This window comes from Oncorhynchus gorbuscha, linkage group LG03, assembly GCF_021184085.1.
Source record: "Oncorhynchus gorbuscha isolate QuinsamMale2020 ecotype Even-year linkage group LG03, OgorEven_v1.0, whole genome shotgun sequence".
NCBI lineage: Eukaryota > Metazoa > Chordata > Actinopteri > Salmoniformes > Salmonidae > Oncorhynchus > Oncorhynchus gorbuscha.
The window spans coordinates 27,378,882-27,393,585 of NC_060175.1; the positions used below are offsets into that span (position 1 = coordinate 27,378,882).

General features: G+C 42.0%; 1 protein-coding gene across 1 annotated transcript; it reads right to left on the reverse strand.

Annotated features, from left to right (window-relative positions):
- Nucleotides 1–316: 316 nt before the first annotated feature.
- LOC124030058 (transmembrane prolyl 4-hydroxylase-like) lies at nucleotides 317–10,254 on the reverse strand. The gene is made up of 9 exons (XM_046341570.1): nucleotides 9,171–10,254; nucleotides 8,905–8,986; nucleotides 8,555–8,745; nucleotides 8,012–8,108; nucleotides 5,841–6,003; nucleotides 4,514–4,699; nucleotides 4,131–4,221; nucleotides 1,807–1,930; nucleotides 317–1,514 (listed from the first exon to the last, which is right to left on the reverse strand). Exons 1-9 carry the CDS (start codon nucleotides 9,540–9,542, stop codon nucleotides 1,285–1,287), a joined length of 1,536 nt encoding a protein of 511 aa, XP_046197526.1. The 5' UTR covers nucleotides 9,543–10,254; the 3' UTR covers nucleotides 317–1,284.
- Nucleotides 10,255–14,704: the final 4,450 nt, after the last annotated feature.

The following is a 14,704-nucleotide window of genomic DNA, read 5'->3' on the forward strand; positions in this document are numbered from 1 at the left end:
GGGAAGTTAGTATACAGGTATATACTGTGTATATGGTAGTTCTAATGCAGTCATGCATTTCTTATAGCGAAGTCAGTGTATGCAACCTCAATGCATCAACAAAAAAAGCTTAATAATTAATGAAATACCTAGTGGAAGGTACAGTAAACCCCTACAATGTCCAAATAATAACCTCCCCCGAACAAGAGCAACAGAGCAGGGGGACTAAGTTGCCAAATATGGATATGCTTCTGCCAGGGTTCTGTCAGAAACAGCTTTGGCAATGGGCCTTACTCGATCTCTGTGACTCCACTGAAATTAGAGAAATAACTATTACTCAAAACCTAAAGTATACTTTATTTGGAGCAGAGGAAAGTGATTCAGTGCATTTTGGAACAAACACGAAACAAGGTGAACAACACAACATGGAACAAAGTGAACAATATGGAATAAATAAATAATACTTTAAAAATACATATAAATCAAATACCTGAAGTAGATTGAGAAGTACTGGAATCAAGTGACAGAATGAAAATAATTTCCCCCATACATAAAACATAGATAATAAATAAATAAAACAATCCGTGCAACGTTTAAATAACAGTTAACATGCTTCATCACATCTGAAGATGGGGGAGGGGTCGTTGGGTGATGGCAGACAACGTCATCACCCAAAGATACAGAGGATCAGAGCAGACACGATCTAAAGTCATCGCTCTAGTCTGTGTTAAACATGACACTGTAAAAACCTGCACAAAGCCTAATGTAACAGCTCATACAAATGCACGTACATGCAAATAGTAGCATGATTGACCCTCTGCAATATGTGTATCAGAATGACAGTCTCACTCACTGAAAATCTAACATGAATGTTTTGTGACACACAGAAGGGAGGTAAAATTGTGCATACATATAATGCAAACAAAGTTTGGAATTACACATGAATTCAACAAACAGTGAACAAACAAGGAAATCAGAAAATTTGATTTTTTTCCCCCTCTCACAGTTGCATAAAACCTAAGTGACCACAGTCCCTGAATATCAAATATATCTTCGTACTGGCCAGAAGTGTCATCATGGGAGATTGTGAACAGCAGGACATAGTCAAGTCAGGTTGGGGCGTGGGGTGGTGGTAGGGTAGCTTTGGGCTGAAGAAGAGGGGTGGACGAGGTCTATGCCCACAAACTACAATGTCTTAACAAATATTTGAACCACCCATCTTTGGGACCAGCTTTCAAAGTTGGAACTAGTGTAATTAGTGGACTTAAGGGGAGGTTATTGTTTTTCTAGGCTGCAGCAGTACAGCTACAGTTCCTGATGGGAGTCAGCAGTGTGCAGTTGTTCAGGGCTGGGCTGAGACTGCTCCCCCTCGTCCTCTGCGTCCTCCTCCCCCTGCTGTGACACCAGCTGCTGGTAGCGAGCCTGGCGCTGGTAGTCCGGGTCGATGTTGATCCAGTTATTGGCCACCCACTTAGTCCCACGGGTGACCACACAGCCACCGTGCAGAGAGTACTCATCCTGCTCCCCCACCCAGCCTGTGGGTAACAGAGAGCAGTTCATACGTGTATTCAAAAGCAGCTTTGATAACAGCATAACTGATAACTGCCATGTGGACTAGTAGAAGTATTCTTTTTCAATGCGTTTCTAAAACAGTGGGCATAACCTTCATCAAAACTACACATGCTTCAGTTTTTAAATAAGGACCTGAACAGCAGTGATAGAATGAAATGGGGTAATTGCTGTGTACAATAAGTTGTGTGTCCTGTCTGATGGGCAGTAATTAAGCTGTAGTAGTGTGTACATTGAAGGATCATACTATGTCTGTACCTTGTCCATCAGAGAGGTAATTGTACCATAACACAGCTGTCCCTTTAGTAGGGTTCACTCTCAGGTTGCTCTTATCACAGTTCTTCCTCGTGTCCATAAGATCCACATCGTTCTGAATCAGAGACTGAAAACACAAACATACGCACCAGGGCTTGACATTAACTTTTTTTGCCATTTGCCAAAAGCTCAAGTCACTTGTCCCAAAATAATACATGGTCTAACACAATGCAAGGGACCACTTTACAAAATAAAATGCATTGCTATCCATTTTACCATAGAGAAAGACAAAACAAAATAACTCTCCCGTCTCAAAATACAACAATGGCCACCCTTGGTAGCCTATAAAATATTGGGTAACACTATACTTGTCACCCAATGTCATAACACGGCATGACACATTCATAACCATGTCATAACAGCTGACATAACTTGTCATCATATGGTCATAACACTGTCATGAGCCATATATTTATTGTTACATATATTGCATTATTTTATGGCTGGTTATATCAGCTACATAAGAGTGTCAAAACCCACATTTATTCAAAAAACAATTCATTACAACAACAAAGGAATTAAGAAACAAACATTCAAAACGATAAGAAAATCCTTGGCAGGGAAATAACTCATTTGAATATATGTGGGTTGACACTCTTGTGTAGGTGTCATAAGCAGCCATAAAATAATGCAATATGTCACAACAGGTGTAAATATATGGGTCATGACAGTTATGTCCATGGTTATATAAAGTAAAACGTTTGACCAAATATTGCAACAATACATTGACCAAATACTTTCTCTTTATAAAATAATTCCCTCCAGAGTTCTAAATTATGGGCGTCCCATCGTCCCTGTGACAATAAAAAAATATGTCTATGATTCAAAACGGACTCTGGGACGACAGATCCCAAATTCATACAACCACTGCACATAAAAAATATTTTAAAAAACAATGAGGCTGATGGATCAGACCATTTAGCTTAAAATGTTGATAGTGTTTTATTTCTTCATATTATATCCCCAACAACGCACACTGTAGGTTATGCGTGAATGTTCCAAAATGCAATTAGCGGGAAAACACTGTCCTCAAAAGCACATCAAATGTGCGAGCTGTTTAATTTGACAGAGATTAAAATATCCGTTAGAAACTAAGAAAGGGGAGATCTAAAGAGCCATCAACTAGCTTGGCTTACTAATATGACTAGGATTATGCCTTCGGCTGCTGGACAATACAATAAAGTTGATTTGAAAACCAATAGAACATGAGAAAAATGCTAGGATACTTCCTTCAGGATTTCTATGATGGTATTTTGGCTAGCCTACTTTGAAACAAGTTAAGACATGCTTCATGAAATTACATAAAATGTCCAGGTTTTAAACAATTAAGTTTATGGTTAAATACTTTCAAAATGTTCCTCAGCTCAGATTCAAGATGGTTGATGTGCGGTGCACAACAGGCACTGTCCTTCACTCTCCGGTCTTTTTACTATTTGATCTGAACAAACCGAGCCTCGTGTTTTTCAACAGAATCAAGCCTTTAAACATTAATAATCCTTCATTAGACTATATTTGTCACATATGACTGGTGTTTAGCCAATATTTATATTTTTGTAATTAAAAGTATCATTAAAGCATCGGGTTGGACATGAGGCTCTAGCCAATATGTATGTCACCTACACTTTGACATGTAGGGTTTTGTATTTATGTACATGAAAAATAGATTTGAATATTATCCCAATGTTGGCCTCTCTGATTCAATTCTGATCAAAGTAATTGGGGCGCCAGGTAGCCTAGTGGTTAGAGTGTTGGGCCAGTAACCCGAAAGGTTGCTAGATCGAATCCCCGAGTTGACAAGGTAAAAATCTTTCGTTCAGCCCCTGAACAAGGCAGTTAACCAACTGTTCCTAGGCCGTCATTGTAAATAAGATTGTGTTCTTAACTGACTTGCCTGGTTAAATAACATAAACAAATATTTTTTTTAATTGTTTGATATTGTTATTTTTATTTTTTAACTTGTTCAGGACAAGAGGACAAGCCTTAATGTCAAGCCCTGCACACATAATCACTCATTAATACCATTGACAAGTTTACAATTGGCTCATTCATCCCCCTCCTCTCCCCTGTAACTATTCCCCAGGTCATTGCTGCAAATGAGTTCTCAGTCAACTTACCTGGTAAAATAGAGGATAAATAAAAAAATAAAAATTGACAAAAACATAGAGATACACATACAGCTGTACACAGACAAACACGCAAACACGTAATATAGAAATTATATAAACATACAAGAGCCCACACACAGACACACAGAGTAAATAACGCACCACTTCCTCATATGTCCTGTTGTCTGCCACAGGGAACGCGGTCTCCCCACCCCCCTCAACAGAGTTTAGGTAGAAGAGAACTGTGATGTACCTGGGTGTGCAACACACATTTAATACACACACAGACCAACAACACCATAGATATGTAAGCCTTAGTCACAAACTGATATATTTACATGCGCTAAGTTACACAGCCATACAACACATAGTTTACCACAAACACATCCACCTAACGTTCACAGACTTTACAGTACATTATCACACAATAACTCCACCTAACCATCTTAACCCAAAGGACATCTAACCAGAATTATGAATATACAGTATTATTAAAACAAAGCCAAGATCAAGGCGTTGGCTGACTCAACACAGCTCTCTCTCACCTGCAGGAGGTCTCGAAGGGTGTGGAGGTGTTGGCAGCGAGGCGTGTGTGTGTGCAGGCTGTCTCAGGGTAGACAGGGCCGCTGTCGTGGTGGGCGTGGTAGTGACCACCCTGCTCATAACGCACCACCTGGAGTGGCTCACTCAGATCCACCAACGCAGAGGGCAGCCGGGTCAGACGGGTCACCCTAGGGAGGAGAGACAGAAGAGAAAAGAGAGAGAAAGGGACAAAAATCCTTAACATCAGATTCCGATAACCTTGGCCATGGTGTTTATTCTAACTGTTTTTATTCATGTATTCAAACATATACTGAACAAAACTATAAACACAACATGTAAAGTGTTGGTCCCATTTTTTACAAGCTGAAATAAAAGGTCCCAGAAATGTGCCATACGCACAAAAAGCTTATTTCTCTCAAACGTTTTGCACAAATTTGTTTATATCCCTGTTAGTGAGCATTTCTAATTTGCCAAGATAATCCATCCACCTGGCAGGGTGGTATATCAAGAAGCGGATTAAACATAATTATCATTACATAGGTGTACCTTGTGCTGGGAACAATAAAAGGCCACTCTTAAATGTGCAGTTTAGTCACACAACACATTGAGGGAGTGCGCAATTGGCATGCTGACTGCAGGAATGTCCACTACAGATGTTGCCAGAGAATTGTATTTTCCTTTATCTACCATAAGCAGTCTCCAAAGTTGTTTTAGGGAATTTGGCAGTACATGCAACAGGCCTCACAACAGCAGACCACGTGTAACCACACCAGCCCAGGACCTCCACATCTGGCATCTTCACCTGCGGGATCTTCTGAGACCAGCCACCCAGACAGCTGATGAAACTGAGGTTCTTTTCTGTCTGCAATAAAGCCCTTTTGTGAGGAAAAACTTATTCTGATTGACTGGGCCTGGCTCCTCAGTGGGTGGACCTGGCTCCCAAGTGGGTAGGCCTAGGGGCTGCACCCCTGCCCAGTCATGCGTAATCCATATATTAGGGCCTAATGAATGTATTTAAATTGGCTGATTTCCTTATATTAATTATATCAGTAAAATCATTGAAATTGTTGCATTTATATTTTTGTTCAGTATTCTGGGCTTTAAAAAAAGAAGAGAAGAAAATCCTCTATCCCAGTGTTATCTATACACATGCAATGGGAACGATATCAGTAAAATCCCAATACTCTTTTCATACAAAACTATACGTCATTAAAACATTTGGAATAGTAACGTAATAGAGGGAATAGAAGAGAGAGAGGAGAGATAGAGACCAGTGCAGAGGCGAGACTACGAGGCCAAGACAACATTTGACAGTGATGCTCTCCTCACCTCTTCTTGAGGTCTCGGAGTACCTGATGTGCCCCCTTTCCCTGGTACAGCCAGGTGTGTCTGCTGTTCCTGACCAGCTGGCTGCTCTTCACCCCGCGCTGCTGCAAGAACCGCTGAAACGCATTACTGTCCAGACTCCTGAACTCCTCCAGGCTCAGCAAGCCTAATGCAGACACACACAGACAGATTGACAGGGGTCACAGACACACAGGGGTCAGATAGCTATCACAAAGACACACAGACAGGGGTAGCTTAGCTACAGGTACAATTGAAGTAAGAGGTTTACACACACTGAGGTTGGAGTCATTAAAACTCGTTTTTCAACCACTCCACAAATGTATTGTTAACAAAACTATAGTTTTGGCAAGTCGGTTAGGACATCTACTTTGTGCATGACACAAGCAATTTATTCAACAATTGTTTAAAGACAGACTATTTCACTTATAATTCACAATTCCAGTGGGTCAGAAGTTTACATACACTAAGTTGACTGTGCCTTTTAACAGCTTGGAAAATTCCATAAAATGATGTAATGGCTTTAGAAGCTTCTGATAGGCTTATTGACATAATTTGAGTAACTTGGAGTTGTACCTGTGGATGTATTTTAAGGCCTACCTTCAAACGCAGTGCCTCTTTGCTTGACATCATGGGAAAATCTAAAGAAATCAGCTATGACACAAGTCTGGTTCATCCCAATTGGGAGCAATTTCCAAATGCCTGAAGGTACCACGCTCATCTGTACAAACAATAGTACACAAGTATAAACACCATGGGTCCACGCAGCCGTCATACAGCTCAGGAAGGAGACGTGTTCTGTCTCCTAGAGATGAACATACATTGGTGCAAAAGGTGCAAATCAATCCCAGAGCAACAGCAAAGGACCTTGTTTCCTCCAGCATCTTCACAGGTACAAAAGTATCTATATCCACAGTAAAAACGAGTGCTGTATCGTCATAACCTGAACGGCTGCTCAGCAAGGAAGCAGCCACTGCTCCAAAACCGCCATAAAAAAAGCCAGACTGTGTTTTGTAACTATACATGGGGACTAATATCGTACTTTTTGGAGAAATGTCATCTGGTCTGATGAAACAAAAATAGAACCGTTTGGCCATAATGACCATTGTTATGTTTGGAGGGAAAAGGCTTGCAAGTCGAAGAACATCATCCCAACCGTGAAGCACGGAGGTGGCAGCATCATGTTGTGGGGGTGCTTTGATGCAGGAGGGACTGGTGCACTTCACAAAATAGAGGAAGAAGAATTATGTGGATATTTTGAAGCAACAACGCAAGACATCAGTCAGGAAGTTTAAGCTTGGTCACAAATGGGTCTTCCAAATGGACAATGATCCCAAGCATATTTTCAAAGTTGTGGCAAAATGGCTTAAGGACAACAAAGTCAAGGTATTGGATTGGCCATCACAAAGCCCTGACCTCAATCCTATATAATATTTGTGGGCAGAACTGAAAAAGTGTGTGTGAGCAAGGAGGCCTACAAACCTGACTCAGTTACACCAGCTCTGTCAGGAGGGATGAGCCAAAATTCACCCAACTTATTGTGGGGAGCTTGTGGAAGGTTACCCAAAACATTTGACCCAAGTTAAACCAGCTTTGTCAGGAGGAATGGGCCAAAATTCACCCAACTTATTGTGGGAAGCTTGTGGAAGGCTACCAAAACGTTTGACCCAAGTTAAACAATTTAAAGGCAATGCTACCAAATACTAATTGAGTGTATGTAAACGTATGACCCTCTGGGAATGTGATGAAAGAAATAAAAGCTCAAATAAATCACCTAGTATTATTCTGACATTTCATTCTTAAAATAAAGTGGTGATCCTAACTGACCTAAGACAGGGAATTTTTTTCCTGAATTAAATGTCAGGAATTATGAAAAACTGAGTTTAAATGTATTTGGCTAAATTGTATGTAAACTTCCGTCTTCAACTGTATACCTATATGATAAGCCTGAAAAGAAGAAGCTCGTGGAAACGTTGCTGTGGATGATCATTGTCCCTGTGCAAAGAATACTACTTCTTATTTTCATGCTTGTTCCCTGGAACTGGTTTTCAATTTGACTTGGTGTCACAGACAGATTATAGTGGATGTATTCTGTTGGTGTTATGGATTAGTTAGCTCTGTATGCTGAGGCCTTGCTGAGAATGACAGTCTCTTACCATTACCATCAGGGTCAGCCTTCAGTCCAGCATAGATCTCTCTCAGATTCTCTGGTGTCAGCCAGATCCCATCCCTCACTCGTGAATGGGTCAATATCTGTAGAAGGCCCAGGAAACACATATATAAAATGTTTTAAAAAAAAATTTTAAAGCACACATTACACAGACATATAGAAGATAATACAATACATCTTTATTGATCCATTATAAAGGAACAAAATACATTGATATTTTGCTGCCACAGTAGCCAGCCCCACCACCCAGTGGCCTTGTGGTTAGTGTCTGCCCTGAGATTGGAAAATTGGGACTTCAATCCAAACACTGTAAAAATTGGGACCCAATGAGTCTCTGCTTGGCACTCAGCATTAAGGAGAATGTGGGTGAGGCCCTGCGATGGACTAGTGTCCTGTCCAGGGGGTGTACTTGTACATCAAGCTGCCTCACGCTAGAGAAACAGGAGATAGACTAGTGTCCTGTCCAGGGGGTGTACTTGCAAGGTTACTTACTTCACTCAGACACACACATGCCTGCTTGCCCACCCACCTCCTGGAGTTGGAGCTGTCCGTCCTGATTGAGGTCCAGCAGGTTGAAAATCTCATCAGGGCTAAGGTTGAGCTGCTCCGTCAGCTCCTCCTGTCCTTCAGGCACCATCACCTGGCTCTCCATCAGGCCCTTCAGCTGAGCCAGCTGCACCACCACACGACACTCCTCCTCAGACAGGAACCCTGGGATCTCTGGAGAGACAGATACACACACAGCACACACACGCATAGGTGTTCACACACACGCAAATGCACGCACAAACACACACAAACACACACACATGCAACTTCAACGTAAACAGAGAACCTTTGAGAGCAATGACAGCAGACACTAACTCCGCGAGCTCTCACCAAACAGTAGGGGCTTCAGGCTCAGGGTCCGCATCTCATGCACTTTGTCTGGCACCAGTGACACCTTCTGGACATGGCCCACCTGAGAGACAACACTGTGACTATAACTTCATGCCTTCAAGATGACATGGAACGCACCATTCATATGGAAGTAGAATAGCACAACTGACACTAGCCCAGCGCTGAAGCTTATTATACACCTACTTTCTGCAAGGTTGAGCTCTGGGCTAAACAGACACAGAATTACACGGGCATCCTTATCTCACCCGTATGCCCTCTAGGCGTGGAAGGTACATGTCCCGCTGAAAGCCAGAATATGACGGTTGCTGATGGGACTCGGGAGGCTTGTGATGATTGCTTCCCCCGCTTGCCTCATCCATGTTCTGGGTGGCCAGTACGTCTCCTGGGCCGTTGTTGTAGTGCACGTATAGGAGTAGCACAATGACATTGATGATGTATACATGAAAAAAGACCATCACCACCATGAAGTAGGAACGGGAGCATATGCTGCTCTTCTGCAAAGGGACCCGCTCTCGTGGCATAGGGGGTAGGGTTGGTAATGGCAGGGTTTCATGTTCATCTCCGTCGTCGCAACACTGTGGTTCAATCATCTTTGACCTGATATGATTACGGACCATAAGCTTATCACTGGTTTGTTGTTCTGATTACATTTGTGGCTCTAACGAGAAAGACATGTCATTGAATTGACGTTGTAAACAATGGAGTCAGTTCTCTTCTGGTAGGCTAGGTCATAAAAGTTACCGCATCAGTGCACAATCCATACTGTCCCGACTCAATCACCATATCTTGCCCGTCATAATACCCATTCTCTGTTATGGCTTCCTGTCAACTAGCTAGGTTATGTTATTATTTTTTCTAAATATAAGCGACGAAACATGTGAAGTTCGGTGGTTCTTTAGGTTGAAATCACAGCAACGTTAGTTCTAAATCACACTCCCAGCACTGCAGAGGACTTAATCCAGCGTCTTGTTTACGTTGCGATTTCAGCAATCCGTGTTGCGTACTTCTAAAAATAGAGGAAAAATAGCCATTTCAAAAGGTGTGCGATATATCCATTCGAAGGTCCTTGGTGCAGTAATCATCTAGTAAAATTGAAAAACGAACAAATATGCGGCCGACCCCGAACTCTCATTTCTGCCACAAATTCCTCTGTGGCGTTTGTTTTCCGGCTGATAATGCGCCACCATTGCCCTGACAATTACTGCAGTAGCTCATCTCGCAGCTACTTCAAACTATCACGCTGACAGCGAGCAGGGAGCAAAAGGACAGTAGTGCCCCCTGACGGCTCGAGTCGACACTGCATGCTGATTCCCTTGCGAAAGTAAGTGATTGACAGTGCATTTCCACGTAACACTTTGGCTCGGTCTTTCAACCAAATGTTTAATGCACTTTTCAGGTCAATTCAGATCAGAGTGCAGAGCCGCGCGTGTGCACAGTTGTTGATATTATTTGCTAGTTCGCAAGTTATTAGCCCAGTTATAGATAAGTATAGGTCAGCAATGGGGAGTTACTGCTTAAAAAAGTAACTCCCTGCACAAAACGTGTCGGCTACATTTCAAACGGTCTTTGAAAAGCCAGGTAAAAAGCTTACGTCTTAATTAAAGGGGCAATGTTGTATTTTGAGACACGCTTGAATATTAGAGGTAGCCTACATTGTCTAAATCTCTGTATGGTAATAATAATTAATTCTATTTTGTAAAGGAGTTCTTGCATCATACAACACAATATAATTTACAGTGACCTATTTGGCCCATGGTGTTACAGACCAAGTAAAAAAATCATGAATTAATGTCAAGCCGTTCATAATGTAAAAACGTTTTTAAAAGTCTCATTCAATGTAGTCCTGCACTGAACACCACATATAGGCTGCTGTAGGCTATATTTATTTTACCTTTATTTAACTAGGCAAGACAGTTAAAGAACACATTCTTATTTTCTATGACAGCCTAGGAACAGTGGGTTTGTTCTGCCCCTGAACAGGCTGTTAGAGCGTTGGACTAGTAACCGAAAGGTTGCAAGTTCAAATCCCCGAGCTGACAAGGTACAAACCTGTTGCCAAGCAAGGGCTTTGGGATGGAGATGCAATATGGCAGTCGTGCCAACATATCTCATTAGCCACCTGGTGGAAGGGACTTTGTGGATCTGAGGCTCTTTGCCCTGTTGCCTCCATCATCCTCCAAATCCAACCAACATCAGCCACCTCAGAGCGCAACTGGTCCTTGTTTGGGAACACACACACCAAAGCACGCAACAGGCTGACCAATACAAGGGTTGAAAATTGGTGGCCATCCTGGCAAATTTTAGGCTTTTTGAGCCTGACAATGAGCCATCTTCAACAAGGTTGGAAAGTGACAGTGAAGATGAGGCCTCAGAGTCTGATGTTCAAGAGGTGGACATTGAGGAGGTCCAGGGAGAAGACATGGAAGCCTGAGAGGAAGACAACCAAAACTTTAGTTTCCAGACAATCATTTTACAAGTGTATGTTGAAAATGTTTTTGAGAGATGCGATGGATCATTGGGGATCATTCAATATTCGCTTTCTTTTGTTGTTCAGTGAAATCATCCCATGTGAATAGTCAACTCATTTATCTAAAGTTCAATTTGTAACTAAATATCTTTATTATTTTTTATTTTGGAAAGATTGAATTATTTTCAATTATGTCTACTTATGATCAGGTAAAAGGTTTCTGTTTCTGTCTCCATATGATATGGTAAATATATCCAATGCAATAAACATCTACATTTAAATGGTATTAATATTAATTTGCATATATTTCCATTAATTCCCATATATTCCTGTTAATTCCCACAGAAAGTTTCCACCTCTGAGTATTCCACAAAATGTGCTACCCTAGTATTGAGTGACTCAGTCTGTATAAGTGACAGCCAATGTTAAAATTATACCTTCAAGTCATATGGCCAAGGTACAGTTGATGTCGGACTTTTACATACACTTAGGTTGGAATCATTAAAACTTGTTTATCAACCACTCCACAAATTTATTGTTAACAAACAATTTATTTGTTATTTTATTTTTATCTCACCTTTATTTAACCACGTAGGCAAGTTGAGAACAAGTTCTCATTTACAACTGCGACCTGGCCAAGATAAAGCAAAGCAGTTCGACACATATAACAACACAGAGTTGCTCATGGAGTAAAACAAACATACAGTCAATAACAGTAGAAAAATAAGTCTATATACAATGTGAGCAAATGAGGTGAGATAAGGGAGGTAAAGGCAATAAATAGGCCATGGTGGCAAAGTAAATACAATATAGCAAGTAAAACACTGGAATGATATATTTGACAGTAGATGAGTGTGCAAAGTAAAAATACTGGGGTGCAAAGGAGCAAAGTAAATAAATAAATACAGTAGGGGAAGAGGTAGTTGTTTGGGCTATTTATAGATGGGCTATGTACAGGTGCAGTGATCTGTGAGCTGCTCTGACAGCTGGTGCTTAAAGCTAGTGAGGGAGATAAGTGTTTCCAGTTTCAGAGATTTTTGTAGTTCGGTCCAGTCATTGGCAGCAGAGAACTGGAAGGAGAGGCGGCCAAAGGAGGAATTGGCTTTGGGGGTGACAAGTGAGATATACCTGCTGGAACGCGTGCTACAGGTGGGTGCTGCTATGGTGACCAGCGAGCAGAGATAAGGCGGGACTTTACCAAGCAGGATCTTGTAGATGACCTGGAGCCAGTGAGTTTGGCGACGAGTTTGAAGCGAGGGCCAGCCAACGAGAGCGTACAGGTCACAGTGGTGGGTAGTATATGGGGTCTTGGTGACAAAACAGATGGCACTGTGATAGACTGCATCCAATTTGTTGAGTAGGGTGTTGGAGGCTATTTTGTAAATGACGTCGCCAAAGTCGAGGATCAGTAAGATGGTTAGTTTTACGAGGGTATGTTTGGCAGCATGAGTGAAGGATGCCTTGTTGCGAAATAGGAAGCCAATTCTAGATTTAACTTTGGATTGGAGATGTTTTATGTGAGTCTGTAAGGAGAGTTTACAGTCTAACCAGACACCTAGGTATTTATAGTTGTCCACATATTCTAAGTCAGAACCGTCCAGAGTAGTGATGTTGGACGGGCGTGCAGGTGCAGGCAGCGATCAGTTGAAGAGCATGCATTTAGTTTTACTTGTATTTAAGAACAGTTGGAGGCCACGGACAGAGAGTTGTATGGCATTGAAGCTCGTCTGGAGGGTTGTTAACACAGTGTCCAAAGAAGGGCCAGAAGTATACAGAATGGTGTCGTCTGCGTAAGAGGTGGAACAGAGACTCACCAGCAGCAAGAGCGACATCATTGATGTATACAGGGAAGAGAGTCGACCCAAGAATTGAACCCTGTGGCACCCCCATAGAGACTTCTAGAGGCCCTGACAACAGGCCCACAGATTTGACACACTGAACTCGGTTGGAGAAGTAGTTGGTGAACAAGGTGAGGCAATCATTTGAGAAACCAAGGCTGTTGAGTCTGCCGATGAGGATGTGGTGATTGACAGAGTCGAAAGCCTTGGCCAGGTCAAAGAATACAGCTGCACAGTATTGTTTCTTATCGATGGCGGTTAGGACCTTGAGCGTGGCTGAGGTGCAGCCATGACCAGCTCTGAAACCAGATTGCATAGCGGAGAAGGTACGGTGGGATTCGAAATGGTCGGTGATCTGTTTTTTAACTTGGCTTTCGAAGACCTTAGAAAGGCAGGGTAGGATAGATATCGGTCTGTAGCAGTTTGGGTCAAGAGTGTCACCCCCTTTGAAGAGGGGGATGACCGCAGCTTTGGGAATCTCAGATGACACTAAAGAGAGGTTGAACAGGCTAGTAATTGGGGTTGCAACAATTTCTTTCATTTTTAGAAAGAAAGGGTCCACATTTTCTAGCCCGGCTGATTTATGAGGGTCCAGATTGTGCAGGTCTTTCTGAACATCAGCTGACTGGATTTGGGAGAAGTAGAAATGGGGAAGGCTTGGGCGAGTTGCTGTGGGGAGTGCAGTGCTGTTGACCGGGGTAGTGGTAGCAAAGGTGGAAAGCATGGCCAGCCGTAGAAAAATGCTTATTGAAATTATCGGTGGTGACAGAGTTAAACTATAGTTTTGGCAAGTTGGTTTGGACATCTACTTTGTGCATGACACAAGTAATTTTCCAACAATTGTTTACAGACAGATTATTTCACTAATAATTCACTGTATCACAATTCCAGTTTGACAGAAGTTTACATACACTAAGTTGACTGTGCCTTTAAACAGCTTGGAAAATTCCATAAAATTATGTCATGGTTTAGAAGGTTCTGATAGGCTTATTGACATCATTTGAGTCACATGGAGGTATACCTGTGTATGTATTTCAAGGCCTAACTTCAAACTCAGTGCCTCTTTGCTTGACATCATGGGAAAATCAAAAGAAATCAGTCAAGACCTTGGAAAAATAATGTGTAAAATCTCCACAAGTCTGGTTCATCCTTGGGAGCAATTTCCAAACGCTTGAAGGTACCACGTTCATCTGTACAAACAATAGTACGGAAGTATAAACACCATTGGTCCACGCAGCCGTCATACCGCTCAGTAAGGAGATGCGTTCTGCCTCCTAGAGATGAACTTACTTTGGTGCGAAAAGTGCAAATCAATCCCAGAACTACAGCAAAGAACCGTGTGAAGTTGCTGGAGGAAACAGGTACACAAGTATCTATATCCACGAAAAACAAGTTCTATATCAACATAACCTGAAAGGCCGCTCAGTAAGGAAGAAGCCACTGCTCCAAAACCGCCATAAAGCCAGACTACGGT

Bases quoted from the DNA above. Each gene is read 5' to 3' on its own strand.
- LOC124030058 (XM_046341570.1), bottom strand. From the start codon at position 9,542: ATGGTCCGTAATCATATCAGGTCAAAGATGATTGAACCACAGTGTTGC. The intron at 8,987-9,170 runs GTGAGATAAGGA...GTTGTCTCTCAG, and splicing joins CACGCCTAGAGGGCATACGG to GTGGGCCATGTCCAGAAGGT. The intron at 1,515-1,806 runs GTACAGACATAG...TGTTACCCACAG, and splicing joins TTACCTCTCTGATGGACAAG to GCTGGGTGGGGGAGCAGGAT.